The following is a 23,529-nucleotide window of genomic DNA, read 5'->3' on the forward strand; positions in this document are numbered from 1 at the left end:
CTAATTGGGGAAAATCCGAAGTCTTCGAGCAACTGAAAATGAATGAGTCTCACTAGACAAACTTGCGAAAATAAAATATGAAATGCCCCCCGAATCGCTTAGTTTTTGGGGTATGCGCGTCGTGGAATATTTGAGCTAATATCTGTTGCAGTATGCATATGTATACTACAATATCAACAGTTGTGACGATTAACAATGCAATTTAAGTAAAATCTTGCTTCCTACGAAAAGATAATTCTGATTTTTCAGTCGCTCTTAGGCTTAGTGCAAAATTGAAGATCAAAATCGTCGTCTCCTAATCTCGTTGCGGTGAACATTTAAGATTCTAAAATTCGCCTAATGTTGGTTGCTTTTATCCTAGTATAAGTGAACCACTGTTTTGTACAAGTTTTTGGTTCTAAAACCATTTGTTTGTCTTAAAATCCCTACTTCCAGCTTTTTTACGTTCAGGTTTGAACTAGTTTTTCTAAACTTCTGTACTAAATCTAACTAAAAAAAAACTAATTAAATAATCTCCCGTAATTCGCAGGTCTCCTGATACTGACACACAAAAATCAAATGACTGAAACACAAAAACACTTAATTTTGAGCATTTGATTTAAGTAATTTTGTGCGTTATGTATTTTCGCTGTTTATGCAAGAAATAATCCATTTACTCATTATCGGACGCTTCAAAGAACATTTTTGAAACACCATAAGGTTCTGCAAAAAAACTACATGATATATCATGCATAACTTTTATAACAAGCGAGAAAACAGCTATATATAGTTTTATTGGGAGCACCCTGTATTTCACAGTTAATAAGTTCACAGTGCATGTGGTGAAATGAGTGAGATGCATAAATTTGTTATAATTTTTTCAAAAATTACTATTTGGTAAATTATAGCAAAAAAGTTAAATTAATCGGATGATTCAACGTAAAAAAAACATTCGAACCACCTATATGTACATATTACGAGAAAAAATTCCTACTTTCTGGAGAAAAAATCGAATTTAGAACGGAGTTTTCTGATCATTAAGAATAAGATTTTTCTAAATGTAATAAATCTAAATACTTAACAAACATACACTAGAACAGAACACTTTTGCTTGAAGGTGCTTGCTCTAGTCTTAATATTATGTAGTTTGTTACTTACTACAAAGAAAAAATTGCGTGGAAATACCAATACATTTAAATCATTTTCGACGGATCAACAGTAAAAGTTTTGAACGAAAAACGTTGCCATAAGTATTGAAAAAATATTATTCTGTTCACCGCCAAAATTAACAAAACAGATGTCTCAGATCAGAAAAATCAAATTTAATTTTTAAATTTACTTAAGTTTCTGTTTTTTTATTATTGTGGATAAAATATGTATTTATCTCTTAATTATTATTATAAAATATATTAAATATTTTTGAACGTTTCCTTTTTAACACAGCCAGTGGAAACTAAACAACCCGCTAAAAGCAATAGCGTAAAAAAAGTTGATTGTAAAACTGAGAGTACCACTACCTTAAGAAGATCAGATCGCATTAGATGCAAAATGGGAATGATTACAAATCCAAACGGGGCTGAAGGAAAACCGACAAGTAGCGGTAAAACAGGTACAGACTATGTAAATGAATTATTTATATAAAACTAAATCTCAAGCTAAACATCACCCAATATATGATATCAAAAATGTTCACAAATTGACATAAGCAAACGTAGGTTTGTACTTTTGATTTATATGTATAAAATATATTATTAAGACTCAATGTAAAGCGTTTTTCAATTTTTATGATTTTAAAGAAGAGAATCCAATCAAGAATCCTAAAAAAGGTTTAAGAGGGAAAATACTCAAAGTCGTGGAAGAAGAGGAAACAGCAGCTGCATTGAAAGGTATTTCAAGTTGTGGAAAATTGTGAGAAAGTCAGTAATACCATACCAAATACTGGGTCGATTTTTGACTTACCATGGATTAAAGCTTACTAATTCAAGTGCCTAAATCCCAAGTAATACGTGAGAAAAATTAAGCTAGTCTGTTTTGTGACGAGTTTACATATAGTAATTAATTTTGAGAACTGATAAACATTCATGTCTGCTACGACATACTTATTCATAGTTTATTTTGTCAATTTTGCACAATAATTTTGGTAAACGCATGCCATATTATTAAAAATAAGTTGTTTTTTTCATGTCAAAGGTATTGTATTTTATGTATTTATATATTTGTTTCTTTTTAGCAGAAGAAAACAAGAGTGTGCTTGATACAACCTTTACAATGAATACCGGTCAGTACTATCTATATATTCATCGCATAATTTTTGCATCTACATTTTTATTTTGGTATTTAGAACGCTTTGATGATAACAATTACAAACCTCAATAAATTCCGGTTTTTCAACGATACTACTTAAAAAAATACATATTTGACCAACTGCGATTGGCTAAATATGCTATTTCATCGTCATATTTAGTAATACGACGAATAGGACGAATATAAAAATCTCGCTTCTTGAATATAACTTAGGACAAATCGGTTAAACAGTTTCAAATTAAATAACCTGCAAGTTTGTCATTGTTATTTGGATTACTAATGTTTTATCTATTATCTATCTTATTTAGAAGGTGGGGCAGCTAGTAACATTACCGCTTTATCTGGTATTGCGGAATTACATGACATATCAGAAGTCGATTATTCAACAACCCCAAGAAGACGGTCTATTATGCTTAAATCCATAGGTAATTATGTCTTCTGATTATTGTTTATACATATATTCGTGTCATTGAATCATTTCAGGTTATATAAGAGTTCAAATTTTGCTGAATATTGCACTTATTTACAAATTTTTCCTTCAGATAAGAAAAAAAGAACTCCCTATAGAAATAATTTCAAGAGTAGTACTCCTGTATCCGCCGAAGAAGTTTTGAACGATATTACCTTCGATCTTCAAGAACAGAATACTCCAGAACGTAGGAGTCCGCGAAAGTCAAAAGGTAATTATAATGGACTTGAAATACCGAATATGACAAATTTTGCAAAATTTAAATACTTGATAGAATATCGAATGGAAACTCATATGGAAATCATCAGAAAAGTGCAATTATTTTTTTAAATCTTCCGTTACTGGCCAGGGGTTTGTAAAAAAGACGACTGCAAATATTTATTATACATAAATATTCTTACTAAATAAACTACATAAATATTCCTAAAATATTCGGAGGGATTTAAAAAAATCGTCTGCGAAAATCTCATTATCCAAATATGCAGTATTCAAATCGAATTACTTCCTGAAATATCCATGGGCGCTGACCGTGAGACCTCTGTATAATATAAACATGGCGTGCCACTTTTTTATCGTTTCAATAGACTTTGCACCATTAACAATCGATAAAACTTAATTATTTTGTATCACCAATCATTTATACTGACTAGAATCGTATGCTCTTCAGATAACATTCGTTTCTCATTTGTAAATTTTTCCAAATTCGAGCTCTTCAAAGAATTGTTGTATACTAATAATTGAGAAACTAATGTTAAGTTCAACCTTTTAATTAGAGTGCATCGGATGACAATGGTAATTTCTCTGCTTTTTCAGTTTCAAATCATGCAGCGAAAGTCGAACCTTCAATAGTCGCGGGTACGAAATCTAAAGGTAATTTGTATTTTTAATAATTTATTTTTATGCGCTACTCATACGAAGGGCACTAAAAAATATGCGATTATATTCATTTAAGTAAAAAAGGAAAAAAAGAAAGAGTGTCGAGATGAATCGATCTTTATCAGTTGCAGGTGTAAGTGATCATGAGGGAGTTTTACATAATATCACCTTTGATCTTCAAGAGCACCGCAATACGCCACGACGTAGTAATTCGTTTAAAGTAACAAGTAAGTACGCTTGAATGTTGCGATCTTTAAATAACACATTACAATATTTCAAACGTGCATTTAAGAAATAGTTAATAAGCCTAAAATTTGTACTTTGTATGGGATCAAACTATTTCCAGTACTATACTAAAGTTTTTGTCGCAGGTGTAAGAAAAAGCAATGGAAACGCTATAAGCGCAAGAAAAGAGCCGAAAAAAACATTAGACGCCATCGGGAATCTCTCCAATGACCAAAAGATTAACCCGCCTGTTTATATTAGCCCATTTGTTACTATCAGTCGAGGTTAGTGTTGATGAATTAAATAAATTGAATGCGTCATCCACATAATTATTATTACCGTATGTCTTTTATCTATAAATCTACACTTCCTATAATTATTAAGTTCATTTTATTCTATTTTTATTTTCGGCCAATTTCACTGATGTGTGTACTATATTGATTACGCATTACGGATATGCGTATGTAGGAATTACATTCGATACAAACATTTTGATGTTCAGGTAAGAAGAATGCCAGAGACGAACATATAATCCGACGCTCGCTTGGCCGAGACCTATCAATGAAGAACACGGATATTGATGTTGCCAGCATAATCAACGGTCACACAAGTCCTGACGCAGCAGCTGATTACTTTATGGCGAAATTAAACGCCTCAATACAAAATATTAATGAATTGTGCGAGGTAATAACCAAAACTACCACAAACCTTATCTATTTTAAGCTGATGATAATTTTTTGTTATTTAGAAATGGGGAAAATGTCTTCAAGACCCGGCATTGTCAGAAGAAGCGAGTTCGTCAATAGTCGGCACAATTGGTCAATCGAAACTATTGATCAGTGACAAATTTGAACAGTTTCGTAAACTAATTATACAGTGTAAAAATCAAGATTCAGCAGAAGGTTATATTAGATGCGAGGATCTTCATGGCTTTTGGGACATGATCTATTTACAGGTAAATATGAAATGATGATTAAATGACTTAATCCTAATGTAAAAAAATATTAATCACATGTGTATTTATTGAAGGTTGAGAAGTTGGAAAAAACATTCGACCATTTACATTGCCTTAAGGAGAACAACTGGATTGAACTTCTTCCTGAAAAGAAAGTCGTTAAAAAATGTCCAAAGGTTCGAGGAACGAAACCTGTAGCCCAATCGCGAATAAAGGATCTTATAAAAGCAGCTAGAGAAAAGCGGAATAAAATGGAAAATAATGTGGTTGAAGAATGCAAACGCGTAGAAGTTAAAACTCCAAAAAGAGAACCACAGGTGGGCTTTTAAATAAGATTCTATGAAACTACTACTTCCTCTCTTTCTTAATAAGTTAACTGAAAAGATCAGTCAAATATCTCGTAAAGTGTAGTAAACATGTTGTGCATTGTGTGCACAGTGTGCAAAAAAGTTGATATCACCTTCGGAATTTCCCCTAGCAGTAACACGTTTTCTTGTATTTGCTATAATTTAAGAGATATTTGACTCGCTCTTTGAAAATGAGCCACTCTGCATATAATACTGTTTTCTATGTGCGGAAAAGGAAACTGAAAGAACACTATTTTCCGCTGGGTTGAAATATTAATGCTATTGAGCGTTACACTTAAAATTACAGGTACCACAAGCTGAACCCCAAAGCAGTTCCAAGCGCAGAAGTTCCAGAGTATCATTGCTTGCGGAAAACTCTAGACATAGTAGTCCAGGTTTAATAGTAATGAAATTGATGCAATCCATTAAATACGGGGACGGACTCACACCAGCTAGGAGCATTTTAAAACATCAAAATCTCAAATCTACCGGGAAAAAATCGGTCACATTTAGGCCATCATTGACCACGGGTACACTCACACCAACAGCGCTATTTAGAGCTGAAGAAAAAGAAAATACTCCTCGCATGGTTAGGAGATCGCGTAGAACATCGCAAGCAATTAGCTAAATATGGTCCTATTTAACTTAAGTGATTCTGATGTACAGTTAATTTGATTTTAATATAATTGACTTCTTTTTAGTGTTATTTCTTACATTAAGTGATTACTGATGTACAATGAATTTGACTTTAATATAATTGACTTCCTTTTAGTGTTATTTCTTACATTTTTTCTTTATTACGTAGTATACAGGGTATCATTGTCACTAGTTTTCATTGCAACTAAGAGTTACTGTATTACTGCATAAGATGCGGCAAAATAGGTATATGAAAACATTAAATTGACAATATTTCGAAAACTAAACACTTTTGGAATAGACAACCTTACACGAACTCGCCCTTATTTTTAATACTGAACTAGATAAATTTATGATAAATGGGGGTTTTCATTTGAAAAAAAATTATTTTGGGGGGTTTCTCAACGTTATTCTGAAGCTTATTTTTTTAACAATTTGTATTAATAGTTATCAAATTTTGGTGGAACTTTTATTACTCAATCCCTAATAGGAAAAATGAATAGTTATTTGAGTGCCTGCAACTGCCATTTTTTACATAGAATTTCAAAAACGGATATACTTAGGTATAGGATATTATACATGAAATATATTTACATTTTGGAGTAGATTTGAAAAATAAATAATATATAGGGTGTTCCATTTAGCAAAAGCAAGTGGATACCAACTTCCGGTATAACCGGAAGTGTGGCTATCTTGAAAATATTTTATCGATCGCGGCTGTTCCCGGTTAGTCACCGTGTATACATACAGTGTGGTATGGAAGTATGGAATTATTAAATTATCTCCCGATCTGTGCTCCGTCCCGATTTGAGTGCAATGTGCACTTAGTTGCCAAATTACGCGCGATTTAACTGCGAGTTGCCAGGCACTACAAAAATGTCTCGTTTTTCTGAGATTAACAGCAATGTCTTTCTGATGGAACCGTAAAATTTTGTGCGATTTTCGAAAACTTCGCGGAATTCTCAACGAAGCATTTAGTTGTTGGAAAAATTGCTGTTAAAAATAATTATTTTAATGAATTTTACCTCCAAATACCCGTATAAATCAAACTAATATTAAGTCAGAGATGTCTGGAAAGTTTTCGCCTGCATATAAGATAATTTATGGTAAAATACAGTAAAAAATCAGCTCATGATTTTTAACCTCCCATTCTTAAATAAGTTTAAATGAAATATGTATGTGCATTTAACAAAACGCACTCAGAATTCTATGCAGAATGCGATAAAATATATAAGGTTCTATTAGGGAAAAATATATATATTCCTATTAATTAAAAAAAAGAGACCCCTGACAACAATTCAAGTTCGTAAAATTTCATACAAATCGGGTAGGCGGATTGCGAGAATTTTTGATAATTTCAGACTTTCGTACTACACTGTATATATCTTCATATTTAAACAATGTGATATAGAGTGACGTCAAATAAGAAAAAATATGCATTTATAACGGTTTTTCAAATTTTACAACTGTTTTAATATATCCCAGATCACAAGGATTTCGTTAGAAATTACTATCAACTAAATATAGTTGAAAATACAGGACTTACATGGTTTAGTCTGTGGTAAGTACATTATATTGTAAAAAAGTAGCAAATAAAGTTTTTGTCGTACACTTTAACGTCACCTTAAATTTTAAAATATTTTCTGTCTGTCCAATTATACCCTTAGAAATATGAAATGAGTTGTAGAAAAGCAACGAAGCTTTTCATAATTCTTCGATGGATAGAACGAAAGTTCACAGGGTGAAAAATTGTACACGCAAAAAATAACTTAACCTTTTTAAAAATTTTGCCAGTTAATTTTTGCAAGGTAAGTAATTGTCGCACTAAACAGCAAATATCTGGTGATTAAATTGTTTGATTTGATGGTCATTCGAATTGTTATAATTATTGTTAAATTTTATTTCATTCTATATAACTATAAAAGCAGAGTAGATATTTTAAAGATATACAGTGTGTCTACTGAAGCTCGCACCATATGGAAATATTTTTCCATAAAACAAAAAGTTCTGCTTGGTCTAAAACCTAAAATGCAACCACCATCAGGTATTAATTTTTTCCAGTCGTATAAGAGGAATATCAGAAAACGTGAATGTTGCTGAAGAACAAATTATCTTTATTTTAGACAATATCGGAAATTGTTATCAAGACAAGTTGATTGAGTTAGATATCTAATTGCACCTACCTATCGGAAACTTTTTACTATTAATCTTTCGAAAAAAAGTTCAACGTGTTCCCACCTCTAAGCTACATTCAACATATATCAAAAGGCCATTTCCATATAATAGCATATTTGAATGTAGTTTTTATTTCTGACCAACTTTCCTTAATAACAGTTTTCGATATTGTCAAAAATCAAGGTATTTTATTCTTGAGCAAAATTCACATTTTCTGATATACCTCGACTGAAAAAAAGGTCTATTGACTGCATTTAAAGTTGTGGACCAAGCAAACCTTTCTATGGAAAATATTTTTTTTCATAAAATTATTAATAAAAGTTTCCCATATGGTGCGAACTTAAGTACACACAGTATATGAACGGAGTCCCAACCAGTAGTGAAAATAAACGGTGTTCCACTAATAAAATACATGTATAACATTAAAGCACTTTGATGTTTTTGGATCACCCAGTACATTCAAAAACAAATTTAAAACGTTCCCCTGGTCAATTTTTTATCCCGTTTAAAAACGCTTCCAAGCAATACTCCGAATCTCCTTGTATTCGATCAACAAAAATTACATCCAAACTAAAAATAATTCACCTTTCTTAAATACATTTTTAGGTAAATTTAGGTTCAGAAGAAAATATATGCCGTACTGAAGAATATTCGAGTAACCAGTTAAATAAATCACGTTCAAGTTACGCAGAACATTGGAAAAAGGCGATCACCAAACCCGTACACAAAAATTGTATGACCGAATATCAGGCTTGAAAATGAACTTCGCATTAGCTTTCCGTTGAAAAACAGGACGAACAGAATTTTTAATATTATTAAAGTTAAAACAATGTATTAAAAAATGAAAATAAACTTATTTACCATTTTTCTAATCTGGTAGCTCGAAGAGGCAAAATATCCGTTTTCCCATTTCCCTGTGGAATACAACTCTTTTTAAAATAAATCACACCCGAGACACAAAGGACGGAACGCAAAATGATAACTGGAACAATCGAAGAAAAAAACAGGTTTTGTCGGCCCGACATAAACAAACACATACCAGAACGTGTTTGCTCGAAATTTCTGTCGATTAAATATTATAAATGTGAGAAACAAACCTGGAATCAATTTTTTATTGTATTTATAGRTACAGGGTGTAGGTACAATTGATGCTTTCCCCGCTGGAAATTTAGAAAAACGTTTAGTTTCCAATTTAGGGGGTGGAAATTGTCACTAATAAATATATTAATATAAAGAAAGAATTTTTTTAGCAAATTTTCTCCAATCTGGAAGAGAAATTATGTCCGTGTCGTTTTTTTTTTCGTTTAACGGAGGGTTTTAATAGAAAATATCGATCATAATAAAGCAAAAAAAACTTGTAAACAATTTTTTATAACTTATTTTTAATATTGCCCAATGAATGTTTATTTTCCGTTAATTTTAAAAGTAAATCCAATTATATTCGTATTTCAACTAAGTGCAAAAACACACAAGCTAGTCCGAAGTAGATTCGTCGTAAAGTTTACTTTTTAATCCTTTAAATTGTATATTCTCGAAAATCTGCAATCGAAACTATTGATCGTATACTTTATTATTTATGATAATTTCAATCAATTTTTTATTCACTAAAAAACATTTAGATTAAAAAACGTCAAAAAAGTGATTACAAAATTGATAATAGAAACAAAACTGAGCGTTTCATTATACGTGAAAATTTCAAAATCATGGTTTCCCAAAGGTTTCAAATTACTCAAATCAATCCAGCGAATAAATAAACTGAAATTATTTAAATTGGAGATAACTTTTTCAAAAAATGCGGCTAAAATATAAAAAGTAAATACTTGTTGTGTAAAAATGTGTATCTAAAAACATGTATATAATAAAAACACTGGCTCTTAGACAAGTACAATTATTTACTGACACACATTAGGTATGAATATGGCCTCAATGTTATTTATAACTATAATATACTGGATGCCTCATAATTAATCGTACAACGCTAAGCCACAGATTCCTATATGAAAAACACCAAAGTTTAACTTAACTTTCCTTGATTCAAGAGTTGAAAATAACCGAATTATAGAGCGTCGAAGTTCCCTTCCGAAATATTAATTTCCACAAATTATTAACAGAAAACTACTTCAAAAAAATTAACTTATTCATTTCTCCAATGATTCGATTATTATCAACTTTTGTCTATATGTAAGTAGTTAGACTAAGCCTCAGGGGTATTGTTTCAAGAATATGTGGTTTACCTTTGAATCATTTATTATAGAGACCCTGTATAATTAAACTGATAAATTTGCGAAGATATTAGTGCTAAATCATAAAACATAGATCTTGTTATTAACACAATTAATTAAAAAAATAAACTTATAAAAGTATAAAATATTAACATGCTCACTTTGTTAGAAACAAACACTAAAATAGTACTGGATATTATTAAATAAGTGTATTACACATATTGTGTCAAATGTGTTCAAATTCCATATTGCCTCTTAATTCTTTCCACTGAAAAATTCACATTTAAAAAATCTGTTTTCCAGTTTCATTTTGGTATTATTACCAATATTTATAAAGAAATGCACCAAGTAATTCTTATTAAGGAAGCAAAATACTATTAAGTTACCAATATTTTGTAACGGTTGTTTGTTGATGCTAAAATAAAAGCTGATATTAAATAAGTGCAAGCTATAAATTGTCTCTTATGTTAGATAAAATAATTTATGAAATCATTTTTATTGGGTACTACCCCACATTCGTAACGCGATTAAAGCTGAGTTCAATTTGGTACACCATAAAATCCTTTCTTCTTTTGTATCTGCTGATAACAAATGCCTAAAAATAAATATAAATAAAATGGTTACCACATAATAATATTACATTAAATAATAGGCATGTTAAAAATACGCAACTGATTGAGCTTTAGTCAGTTCTCAGGTACCAATTTTCTGAATAATGTTTAGTCTAAAAACAGTTTCTACTTCTTAAATGTAAACTTCTGTTGCAACAAACGAAATTAAAACAGATCAGATAAATTAATAATGCTCACCTTATGATTGTTTTGTCGCCTTTTCTTACTATAACCAATGTGTCTTTATCTTGGGCACATGCAGGCCTTTCTCGTTCTAACAAAAATGTATGTAATCGGGCGCAAATGTCTCTGCTAACCGGAGCCACTTGTTTGGTTATACAAGTTGTCAGATCTATTGTATCAATTGGAGCCTACACAAAAAAAAACAGGGATACGTAATAAAATGTAATCGACTACAGAAGCAGAAATGGAAATAAAGACAAAAATCTGGATTTGTAAAAAAGCCACAAATGTAATTAAAATTTAAAAATATTACCATTTTTCTCTCATCATCGGGATATTTCCAATAGCTAAAAGTGTTCCCTTTCAACAAACACCACCTTCTATGCCAGGCTCCAAAACCAGATATATCTTCGAACATCGTAAGGAACCCCCTATGCTCCACAGAGACAGCTAATTCACATGTGATTTTCATTTCTACACTTCCTTCAAGTGGACTCATTGCTGGTGTCTATCATTAAAAACAAAGATTAAAGCTAATAAATAACGATTTTCAAATAATATACAACATACATTATTTAAACTCCAAACGCGCTTGCTAACTGCTTGTATTGAGAATATTACATATCCCATTAGCGCAAATGAAGAAGTCCGAACAGCCTGAGGTCCACCAGGAGACTCTTTTGGCGGCATTAACAGTCTAGAGTCATGTTTGCCTTTCTTAGGGGTAACAAGACCTTTTGAGGACTGAAAACGTACGTTGACTTTTAAAGAAAAATTACTTAATTAAACCAAAATACCTTTTTATTAATATGGTATTTGACGTCATGAGGAAGACATTCTTCTTGAGCTTGTAAACAGTACACTTCAAAGGTCAATGTAAAGTCGCTGTAGATGTCATTTAATGTTACAGAACCCGGAATATATAAGTCCACGTCTGGGTTACTAGCATTAGCGACTGTTGAAACTAGTTTGGTCGGGACTACATTTTCGCAACATTTTATAAGGCAGACTACATGATGGCCCTTTCCTCCTGCTAACATTATAAAAGAAAACATATAATACGAACTCTTTAAACTCAATAAAATTCTTACCTGCTGCCAAAGCTGTAACGTATTTCTGCTTCATAGGTAGCACTATGTTAGAAATGGTCAAAGTTCCCTTTTCAAGTGGTACATTTTCCGAATGTTTCCCCATTGGCCTGATGTTACCTTCCACTTTTAGTCTTTGCAGCTCATGTAACGCCGCTTGCCGCCGATGACCTAAAACATTAATAAATTAGCTGGTAAGCAACAACATAAACGTGAATATGAGACAGCCTTACTTGCTACAAGAAGCACTCGTTCAGCTTCAACTTGTTCAGTAGATCCTGAAAATTCAGGAGTACTGCTGCAAAGATTTAGAGCTTGGCTGGTTTGAGCAATGATATTCTGCTGCCTGTTCACCTGAAATAAAAAGTTTGCCTTTGTAAATTAATTATCTTTGCTTATAATGTGCATGTTTTACCTCTTGCTGCAAAAGTTCCATTTTCTTTTGCACTTTATCCTCTTCAACACTGCCAATATCTTCTTCAATCACAGGTTGCCTAATAATATGTCTAATCGGGGTGTGTACCTGCAAAAACCACAATTAAATTAATTAAATATTTGTCCTAAAAAAACAATAAAATTACCTCGTTTTGCTGTTTTCTATAAAAGCTAACGGTATGTGTTAATGGCAAGACCTGTTCCCCATCGACAATCAACGGAAGCTCTGTTGATTGTCTTGGAGAAATGATCGACTTGTTCGGGGATTGAAACTTCGATTTTTGTGCTGATGGTGGCGAAGATGAACTTGAATTGAAGCTCTTGTAGTGAAATGAATTGGAAGGTTGCGGTTTGGTGCGCTGAAATATTGATATCTTTGCAGGAAAGACTGGCGTGTTTAAGACAATAATTAATTACGTTTGGAGAAATATGTCTGCCATGTTTAGGAGGAGTTGGCCCCGCACTACTATCTTCTTCCATTTCCTCCAAAATTTCATCCAATTCATCAATGACGCATGAATTTTCACTACTGGAAGAGCACTCCTTATATGTAACCTAAAGTATAGATGTTTTTTTAGCAAATACCGGTTGGACAATGCACTCTTTACTGCATAACGACAAAATCTCTGATTAAGAAAGTTGCAGCTTCTTACTTTTTTTGATGGCGTAATGTTCTTGCAAACAGCCTGTATAATGTCTCTTCCAAAACTAGTGTTTGGATCATCTGAGTCACAGTTGTTCTCTCCAAAACTGTAAATAAACGAACAAAGAAAAAATTGAAATTAGCTGGACTTTTTTTCTTAACAATATTAAATAAAACTTTTTTTTAAATATCCTTAACATTTAGTCAGAAATTGGAACAGATTGAGAACAGAAAGCATAGAATTGAAGAAATTTCATCAGTTCCTTTTTATGTTTTCATCCTCCTTCTTATGATCAGAAACGATATTTCGACAACTTGAAAAACACTAATGTATTCAAACGACAGAAGTTTATCTAATCCTGTGAAATAAAGCCTTTTAGAGCACAGCAATTTGAATACAGTAAGGATAAGTCGGTTAGTTGATGATGGCAAGGGTTAGTATGATGAAGGTGAAATGAAATGACAATGAATGACTAAATAGATAGTTTATTGTGGAGAAAAACCATCACAGTATTTACAAAGTCTATAAAATACATGTAATTAGCTAAAATACAGAAATTAGCTTTAACTAATTGCAATTTGATTCTCTCGGCATACCACTTAAAAAATATAAATAAAACTCGGTAAGAAGTCAAGATATGTTACCGACAAGAATATGATCGGAACGAAATGGTGTGAGACAAACATGCAATGAGGATGAGAAGAAATCAACATGTTGAAATTACCAGAACTATATACGAGGATTCGAACTAAAAGTAGCCAAAGTCTCTGCTCAGTGCTGTTTTCGAGAATGGCGTAAAAAGAAAATGCACACATATTTCTACGAAAAACTAATTATTTTTTTGGTAAATAGTTAAAAAGTACATTATGCATTTTTCAAAATGCAATGTTTAGGAGAGCCACACAATTATTTTTTTAGCTTTTACTCCTACGAAAGTTGAAAAAATTGACCAACTATTCAAAATGTCCTTTCACTTTTTTACATATATTAACACATCAAAAATCAATACACTATTGGTATTTGGAGCATAAATTAATGCCATTTTTGAATTTCATATATAAGAATTCAAGCTTTGATAGTTTAAAGCAAATTATCAATTATAGTCATTGATTAGCCAAACGAGACGACATCGACGAAAAAACAAAAAAGTTTTATTTTTGGAGCGACCTACAAAATATTCCATTTTACAAATACTTTATCGTACTTTAAAACATAAGTTCTCTTATGTTTCGTATGTCGATTGATAAGAACACTAGAAGAAAAAGCCGTTTTTTACCATTTTCACCCTCTGAAACTCACGAATTTCAAAAACAAAATAAAGGACGCCATAATTTTTCCGCTCTTTGCGCTGGCATTCCAGTCCAATTTTTTTGCGCAGTTACCAGTACTATCAGTACCACTACCTTAACCATCCATGCGGCCGTCACCCACTCAAATCAAATTGAAAACTTCGACATTTAAAAGTTCCGTTTTAAAAGTTGAGACATTTTCGAACAATGGCCGGTGTATTTTTCATTTTCTCTTGATCTTCGTAGTTTACTCATTTTAGGGTTGATTTTGCATTAATGTTTTAAATTAAGAAAATTAGCGCATGTAAAGGTTTTTGATGCATTTCAGATGAAAATACAATTCATCTTCTTCCCTTACCTCACCATTTGCTAAATATGAAAATCTCAGTAGCATAAAAGTATTTTTATATAATAAAAATAATCTACTAAAATCCAGATTAATAAAATCCGGTATAAGTCAAGTGATCAACTTATTTTGTGTTTTTAACTTAAACTTTGAACTTGAACTTAAAATGAAATTAAAACGTTAAGGAAAAATCAGGAGTTTTGTAGCCCGCTATCCTCTTAATAAATTATTATATGTCACCAACTTCAAACTATAAAAATAAACGTGTATCCACTATAGAACCATCAAAATAAATCAGCTTATTATTAAACAAGTTGATAAAAATAATGCACTGTTATCATAAGCTTGATGGATAAAAAAACAGGTTTGATCGACTTCATCCCGCACGATCTTATATCACGATCTCCACTATATTTGATGGTACAAAATTTTTATTCGACGATTGTTATTTACACTTATCAGTTATTTTAATTAGTTAGTAATTTGTGTTCTGACACGGAAAAGCGATAACTAGTGAATTGTCTGCTTAAAAAACGACCTAAAAATCTAAAATTGTCATAGACTACCAAAAACCATAAAAGTTCTTGAGACAGTACTTCAGTTCTAAGATTACTCAGGACATGAGCTCAGTAATCACGCTAAACAAAAACAAAAAAGTATCCAATTTGAAATTTTATCCCACCTGTTTTCTTCGTTGGGCGTTGGTGTCCTCGTGTCCTGATCAGTTGTAGTGGCCTCAATGTCTGACAAACATGGGTACAGTCGGCCGGCTTTCGGCGGAGACACTTTAATTCGCTTTACTTCGTCAAGAACTGATGCGACTTGAGGACTATCATTTCCATCTGAAACGATTGAGTTGCCAAAGGTGATTAGTACTGAAAATAATCAATTTCGGAAGCTTAATTTACTTGATAGGCGACTGCCACTTTTCCTCTTCTCAGCTGATTTTCGTGACTGTGAGCTTTCAATTTGAACAGTGACCGTTTCTTTAATCATAGCTGTGCGTTCATCAACTTCGTCATCGTCAGATGATTCCGATGCACTTCTTTCGTAATTGTAACTTTGGACGTCACTTCCCTCATTTAAACCCTGTTTTGATAACACCCAAATAAAAATTTATTGTTGCTGTATACCTGGTACAATAAAAAAATACGAAAACGGGCTAATTTACCTGCTTATTCTGATTGAAACGATTCAAGAGCATATCAAGCTCCTTTTGACGTTCCTGCTTCATTTTGTTAGCGATCTGTTCTTCAGATATAGTGGCTTTGTTTTTGTTCTCTAGTAACGCTGCCATTTTGCTGGCTATTCCTCCTGCCTGGTAAACAGCTGCCACAGTGGGCACAGTGACCGAAGCTATTGAAGCAACTTTCGAAGTAGAAGATGTCGCTGCCTTAAACTGCTGCGCTGGTGGAGGTGGCGGTGGTGTGGACTTCGTTTTCGATCTGGATGCTGCATAGTTCGGTTTAGAGGGCTGTTGTGCTTTCACCGTTTCCGATACAATAATCGGACCTTTATTGGCTTCAATTCTGTTCCTTTGAATTTGCACGACATTTTCTTTATTCTTCACAATTCCAATGAACTTGCTTTCGCAAGCTTTAGTGGTGGTGTCAACTTTCACTGGAGCGGACATACCGAAAGCAGCCTTCGGAACCAATGCCTCACCCTTGTTCTTTTCAAACAGTGCTTTGCGATCGGCTAAACTTAAAAGAGCCGGGTCTTTTTGGGGCTTAACCGACGTTTCATGAGCCTTCTGCTCGAACATGGCGGCTCTATTTGCTATTGCTCCTGATTTGAAAGTATTTGATACATAATCTGGCGTGTTAGTTTTCTTATTTTGCTCTAAATATTTATCATCGTTTTCAAAATGTTTACCGGGAAGTAATTTTTCAGATGACTCATCTGGAATGTTGCCTTGCTCTTTGAACTGCGCATCGGATTTGACTTGGGCGTCATTTCTTGTAGAATTCTGTGAATTATACGCGTAAACTAATCGCGAAGAGGATTGCGTCCTGCTAAAGCCTTGTGATTCCTATAAATAACATATACAACGTTTAAGATTTTATCTCTAGCTCATGAATATTAGATAAACCCAGTAAAAAACATTAAATGGTATGGTTTTTAACTTAGATCCCTTCAGTTAATTTCGAAGTTAAACAAAGTATCGAAGGGGCGTAGAATTCATTAAACGCATCCTTAAAGTACTCAAAAATAATAACAATAGTAACTAAAAATAGGAGTTCTAAACTGCACAGATTAATTAACACGCGCCGTTTCAGTCTCACATTCAGTTTATAGTCTTATTTCAAAAATGTTTTAATATTTCTAGTAAATTTTCATAAAAAAATATTTGGTTTTTATTGAATGTTCTTTTAGTATTCCCTGTCTTTAAAGTAGGTTACTATAAAATAAAATTCCGAGATAAAATTTAGATTTTTGCTTATCATATGCAAAATATTGACCAATTAGCTTGGCAAGTATTCAGTTAAATCAAAAAAAAATATAGTAAAAACTTACCAAACTATCCAATACTTTTTTGTCCCAGCTAATACGTTTCGGTGTAGCCTCACTGTTAGACGGCTTTTTAACTCCTCCAGCCTGTCCTGATTCTGGATTATTTAAGAAACACTTAATAGCACTTTGCGTTGTTTCTGAAGCAGAGTTTTGACTAGTTAGTACTTCTTTGCCTGGACTCTTCCAAACAGCAGAAGATTTTTGATCGTTCGTAAAATTATTATTGGGTGGGCTTGGGGCTTTGGCCTTTCGGAACTTAACGGGAGAACATTTTGTCGGAGAGAGATTCCCTCGTTCGATCGGCGGTTGAGGTGCTGGAGCCTTCAGGTTTTTCTTTGTTGGAGACTGTATATGTTCAGTTGAAAAGCCCTAAGAATTAATTATAAACAAACAAACCCCGATAGTTAGTGACAAAGACTTACATGATGACTCAAATCGTCTTCCCATTGATTTATATTGTTTGCCAGCTCCGCTAGTTTGTTAAGGCCTTTCTTAGGCTTTTCATATCGCCTGGGATTGTCTTTTTCTCTATCATTCGCTATGCTTTCGTAAAATTTTGCCTCTGTTCGGTGAATAGGAGAAGATATATCTGCTTCATCTCCACCTAAGTAAAAATATGTAAATATGGGATTGCAGCCGTTGAAGGGCAAGTAAGTTAGTTTCAATGAGTATCAATCAGACGACTAAGCGGTAGACCAGAAGTAAATTAGCACAGAAGATAGAAAGCACACCAATGGAAAACAAGTGTGGATAGAATCCAATCCGTTCCAAATGCAGTTAGGAAAAATATACCTGCATACAGTTTTCCCAGCCTTTTCAGTCTGTGTTTAGACTCTTCCCTCAACCCAAAATTCTCATTACTCCCATTATTTCCATCGTCGCTACATTCCTCAATGGCAACCTCCAGCCGAACATTATCGGCACTATTTACTTTAATTTCCATGTTGAAACTGTCCCTTTGAATATTCAAAGTTTTGGTCTGTTGACCGGGTGAGCCTTGAAGTTCAGAACACACCAGCGTTATTGAATTATGACTTGGAAAATAGCCTGAAATCGCTTTGTATAGGTGTCGACTCTTGTGATTTATATGCATGGTATTGCCCATAGAAACCTCAGAAAATCTTTGAATGTCAACAATTTTTTTCTCTACTTAATATTTTAAAAACTCTCTAATAAATTAAAGTTTTTAAGTAAACTTTGTTTTGTGTGTAATCATGTGCTTTTCCAAAGAAAAAAATATTTAAAAAGCAGTACAATATACTAAAAGAAAAACTAAAACATTAACAAGTGAAAGCAAAGATTTTCTGATCAAATAAAATATGTTCCAGAAGGCACTATCAGAGTTGGAAATATCTCAATTATCGAAACATTCCTGTTGAAAACTTCAATACAGAAGCGATTTTCCATAATTTACACTTTTCGTAACTGCATGTCAAATTACTGATGTACAACTTTTTATGTTACATACAAAGCCACAACCAGATAATTGATTTTTTCAGAAAACATGTAATGCTTACTTAGTTCTTTGGTAATGTCTTGAATCCAACTCTGATTTATTTTTAAAGGCGAGCCATGCCAGTCTCAACGAGTTCATCAAAGAAATATACTAAAATTGAAAACACCCGTAAAAGCAAAATCAGGCTTGAAAAATTCCAAAACCCACAGTCTTTCAATCTCTAATAAGCACACTGACACACAATATTCATGCAATGTTTTCCGCAAGGAAACCGTTTTCTAAATATGAAATAGTCCGATTCTGTTTAATAATCATCTTTGTAAATTATGTACCCTCTCCAAATTTTGCAAAGATTTACATTGAACGGAAACTTGTCAACCGATTCAGATTTATTTGAAACTTAACAAAGTGCGAAAAATTTTACTATAATTTCACTTCCGAGCGGAATAGAAAAATTGGGACCTGAGAACCATTTGCTTATTATAAAATAGGGCGCCAGCAAGGCACTTCACCTGATCCCTTACTTGGAATCGAACGCTAGACTCAAACAGAATATTTTACCCTGAAAGAAACAAGACGCTTTCAAAAAGTAACATTATTATTTTAATGAAACGATTTGTTGATATAAAGGGTGGACCATATTATTCGTCAAATTATAATTTAGAGATGAGAACAAGAAAAAAATCAAATTTTTTGCTATTTAATTTTATTCACGTGATGTGAACGTTTATTCCGATTAAGTATGAAAAAAAACTTTTAAATAAGTATTTTATTTAAGTGGCCTCCTCGGTCGGTTCGGAAATAGCCCATTCTGGAACACTATCAAGTCAATTTTCAAACACTATCAATAGTTTACTGTTCTATTTGACCGATTTGAGCTTGAATGTTGTCTTCTCAAGTGGGCAATTGCATGAGGATTGTTCGTATAAACTTTGTCTTTCAATGCGTCCCAACGAAAGCAGTCCAGGTGTGTTAAATCGCAACTGCGAGCTGGCCAATCGACTTATCCGAAACCGCTAATTACACGATTGGGAAACTTCGAGCAAAAGGTATGGTAGGTGTACACACAGACGCTGTAAGTTTTACATAAATAAAATGTTGATCCAAATTGAAACGATACATATTCTGATAGCGAAAAGATAACACTAAAATATTGTCAAAAAATCATGGCGTCAAAGTCGACAACCTTAATAATACCACGTAGTTTAAAGTTCAACATCGTCCACCCTTTATATCTGTATTGAGGAAATCCCAACAAATTTGGTTGAAAATTCATTATGATACGGATTTTTTAAATCTTAAATCAGCATCTAACTAAATTAATTCAATTTTGAAAATAATTATCAATGAAAACAAAGTTTTTCAACTCAAAGTCAAGCATGACCTGCCCACTACTCGACTAACAATTGTGCCCACTTTCTGATGATATTGCCATCATGGCTTCTCATGTTAGCCCAACTGCAGCCTCCAGAAATATGCAAATCAATTTAAATGAAATAGAGGCCTGAGTTGAAAATGTGGAGTAAGAGTTAACAAAACAAAGTCGGTTTTTGGGATGTTGACCACAAAAAGAGACAAATTTACTACAGTTAGCCTTAACAATAGTAAGCTACCACAAGCCGAAGATTCAAAATACATTGAATGCATTTAAAATGGGGCAAGCATATTCATACAAAGCATGAACAGCTCAGCCTATGATTGAATAGTAATGACTTATTCGACGGACACCGAGACTAACAATGAGATCAAATAAATATCTTAACAAAATGATGCATATCCATATCACAATCAGTTAAAGTAGAAATATACCATGTCGCAGATGTTTTCGATTTTTTCGCAGAGAAAAAAAATCTAAATTATTTGATTATTATGTTTAATTTTGTAATGCTTTTTATATATATTCGTTTTATTGTCAAGATCTAAAATATTTCTTCCAGCTAGCTGCAGATATATCTAAAACTGATAATTTTTGATTTGTGATAATCTTCGAGAATTGTAGTTTCCTCGAGAATTACTTTTACAGAGAAAAGATAATAATTGTAAGAATTCCTCCCTCAAAATTAGCAAAGGAATATCTACAATTTTTTCGGTAAATTTTCCCAACTGTGTTTTCAGAGAAACAGTAAAATTTTATTTTAGGTTGTTTACAAAAACCATTATTTAATAGATTATTAATCTTCTAAACGTACAACGTACAATCTAATGTATGAAATGTAAGGACCTAAAACAAAAAAACAGGATATTGCGATGTAACAATAATATACCGTATCAGATACTTAGAGGGGACACTTGGGATATTTGGGAGAAGAGCCAATTGAAAGGTATGTTACCACGAAGAGTTAATAAAAATGGTTTTATGGGATAAATACCAAGGCAAGAATATCACCGACTCTCGAGCTCCATTATAAATATGTTGAAAATTACTACATTTATCAGAAAATAGTAGATTCCACTAGATCTCGGATGAATTAGTGATAAGAACAATCAAATTATTAGTGGTACCACATTTAAGTAAAGGTTATATATTCGTTAAAGTGATATAGGCGATTGCTGACGTCGAAAGGATATGTAATAGCTATGAGGCCATGCTTTTAAGACAAAACAATTTTGATAGGGATACACAGGTGACGGCATTCAAAAGCTTAAAAAGCTCATCGGTTGTTCCCACTGCATTGACGAAAGTTTGAATCAAGGAAATGTAATTGGTTCATTGAACACACAGTGCCTCTAGTGTAGCAGTACGTAATTAGCATATTTACTTCGCTTCTTATAATATTCGCCCTAATCATCAGAATATTTACTTCATTTTCGAATTCTTTTCATTCATAAATATTTGTTGCAACGTCGTTCGGATTCGATATTGAGATCGAACGAACGTCGCATTCTGTTATCATTACCACAGCAATTTTTAACTCGATTAAAAAATAATTCGATTATTGCTGCCACTGCAGAAAATTATAGCTATTTTAACATCTAAAATAGTGAAATAAAATATTTATGACCCCATTTAAAAATTTATACACAGCACAAATTTTGAAAATAAATTGAATGGTATGTAGGTACATACTTATTATAAAATAGTGTAATGTTTGAAAGGGGGTTGCTTTTTGAAAAGCCGAAAAATTACAATAATAGGTATTCCGTATATGAAAAATATATAAGATTTATTGATAGTTGTGATTGGCAGAACAGAAAATATAAGCTTAATCGACCACTGCCCGTCCGATTATTCTTATTTTCAATGCATTGGATTTCTTGAATTTCCAGGTGAGCCGAGTGCCCCAGAATTCCAGAATTCTGGGACAGTTCTGATTGATAATACTTTTCATGAAACCCTGTATAGGCATGTATTTTCGTATTAAGTCGGCCATGAATCTATAGCTCCAACAGATCCCTAGATTCGGGAATCTGGCCCAAAGGGACAATTGTTATCACTGCAAGACCAAAAAGTAGAATTTTTGATATCACCCCGTAAATAGAAGTGTTTGGAGAAAAATTCAGAAACCGTTTCGAGTAATGACTTCCATCTTTATGCAATTGATCATGAAATCCAAAAAACGTTTGTTCAACAGCCTAACTTTTAGAAGTTTTATTTTCCACTCTCTAGGAACTTTCCGAAGTACTTACGAACCTTTGTAAAAGTACGGACTGAGACCCTGCAATATTTATTTTGCTGAACGGTTTAAATATTTGAAAATAGTCAAGTAGCACCGGCAGAACAGGTAATGGACCTCTTTATCGACAAAGTTAAATTGAAAAACACCAATTTACAGAACAGATCAGGGCATATACCTAAATATCCTTTATGATGCAAATAATAATTGAGGAATATCAGACATTCTGAAGTTCCACTAAAAACACACGTTTTTAAAGTTTAATACCTTCAATAAAAAATTAGTTTCCATTCCCTATAATAATACTGCTAGCAGCATGTGTTATCCGTTTAGGCGGCACAAAAATAATCTCTAGACATTACAATAAGTACTGAAAATCCTGAAAACATCGCAAATAGTAAGAAATAAAAATTCCTAATGATCAACTAGAAAACGCAGACTAAGCCAAAAATGCAGTGGTTGAAAAAATCGACTTAGTGTCTAATAAGATGCTGCTGCATAAAACCAAGCAAGAGAAAACCATTCCAAAATCTCTATTTACAAACAGCTGATACACATATATAAAAACGATAACCATCATTTCGATATATGCACAACATGCCGAAAAATGTATGCGAAAAATTACCTTCCAAAGTTCCTTCCTTCGCCTGAGACAGCTTGTAAGGAATACTACTTTCAGAAGCACTTTCTCTTGGTGGTATCTTCTTAACTTCAGTCAGATCAGGCTCAGATACTGCATTCTTATTGCTTTCACGTAATGGGGACACCTTTGCATTAGGAGCGCCTTGCAGCAGCCTCTGGCGTTCTCTAGCTCGAGCTAAAATGTTCTATACACAAAGATTTGTTAGACTTTTAGCTATTAATAACTGATTCTCGTGTTCTTTTTTCACAACTTTACGTTATACTTTACCTCAGTAAATGCATCCATATTTCAACGAGTGAAAAGTCTACTATGCTTATCCTGTTCACAATATCAATTAACGAATGTTCTATACAATTCTGCTTAAAATAAAATTGTTTTTGAGCTATTTTCTACCACAAAAAGAACACCTTCGGCCTTTGTAACGTTTTCTTAGCACAAACAAAGCCGTTTGCATTGGTTTAGATGCCTGTCAAATTTGAAAACGAAGTAAATGACGGAATAGAATTTGAACGGTCAAA

The 23,529-nt window shown here is 32.8% G+C and overlaps 2 protein-coding genes and 1 long non-coding RNA gene across 12 annotated transcripts in view; 2 read left to right on the forward strand and 1 right to left on the reverse strand.

Annotated features, from left to right (window-relative positions):
* LOC109533423 (disks large-associated protein 5) overlaps positions 1–5,932 on the forward strand; it is a 9,912-nt gene extending 3,980 nt beyond the window's left edge. The window contains exons 2-13 of one of the 8 annotated variants that reach the window (XM_048666141.1): positions 1,420–1,588; positions 1,776–1,865; positions 2,210–2,257; positions 2,592–2,708; positions 2,826–2,963; positions 3,566–3,622; positions 3,754–3,855; positions 4,000–4,137; positions 4,356–4,537; positions 4,602–4,808; positions 4,883–5,125; positions 5,463–5,932. In XM_048666141.1, coding sequence (XP_048522098.1) covers positions 1,420–1,588; positions 1,776–1,865; positions 2,210–2,257; positions 2,592–2,708; positions 2,826–2,963; positions 3,566–3,622; positions 3,754–3,855; positions 4,000–4,137; positions 4,356–4,537; positions 4,602–4,808; positions 4,883–5,125; positions 5,463–5,783 — 1,812 coding nt within the window. In that variant the 3' untranslated portion in view covers positions 5,784–5,932. The remainder of the gene's footprint in view (positions 1–1,419; positions 1,589–1,775; positions 1,866–2,209; positions 2,258–2,591; positions 2,709–2,825; positions 2,964–3,565; positions 3,623–3,753; positions 3,856–3,999; positions 4,138–4,355; positions 4,538–4,601; positions 4,809–4,882; positions 5,126–5,462) is intronic. The other 7 variants (XM_048666143.1, XM_048666144.1, XM_048666145.1 and 4 more) reach the window with 7 other exon arrangements.
* Positions 5,933–6,942: 1,010 nt separating this feature from the next.
* Positions 6,943–8,832, forward strand: LOC125504313. The gene is made up of 2 exons (XR_007281430.1): positions 6,943–7,352; positions 8,573–8,832. It is a non-coding gene; the product is annotated as an uncharacterized LOC125504313 (long non-coding RNA).
* Positions 8,833–9,838: 1,006 nt separating this feature from the next.
* LOC109533416 (anillin) lies at positions 9,839–23,506 on the reverse strand. Of its 3 annotated transcripts, none has more exons than XM_019898728.2 (19): positions 23,279–23,506; positions 22,994–23,195; positions 18,091–18,294; positions 17,721–17,902; positions 17,302–17,667; positions 15,956–16,816; positions 15,693–15,873; positions 15,467–15,626; positions 13,159–13,255; positions 12,923–13,060; positions 12,652–12,864; positions 12,486–12,593; positions 12,304–12,424; positions 12,074–12,241; positions 11,780–12,015; positions 11,553–11,726; positions 11,296–11,490; positions 10,998–11,170; positions 9,839–10,783 (listed from the first exon to the last, which is right to left on the reverse strand). In XM_019898728.2, the coding sequence occupies exons 1-19, from the start codon at positions 23,294–23,296 to the stop codon at positions 10,684–10,686; spliced, it is 3,897 nt and encodes a 1,298-aa protein (XP_019754287.2). In that variant the 5' UTR covers positions 23,297–23,506; the 3' UTR covers positions 9,839–10,683. The 3 variants fall into 3 exon arrangements, with proteins under 3 accessions (XP_019754287.2, XP_019754286.2, XP_019754288.2); XM_019898727.2 differs by having other exon boundaries at positions 18,091–18,345; XM_019898729.2 differs by lacking the exon at positions 18,091–18,294 and having other exon boundaries at positions 23,279–23,505.
* Between the last annotated feature and the right edge of the window lie 23 nt (positions 23,507–23,529).

The sequence above is a fragment of the Dendroctonus ponderosae genome, unplaced genomic scaffold, assembly GCF_020466585.1.
Source record: "Dendroctonus ponderosae isolate FM_Combo_2020 unplaced genomic scaffold, Dpon_F_20191213v2 Dpon_F_20191213_4, whole genome shotgun sequence".
NCBI classification, from domain to species: Eukaryota; Metazoa; Arthropoda; class Insecta; order Coleoptera; family Curculionidae; genus Dendroctonus; species Dendroctonus ponderosae.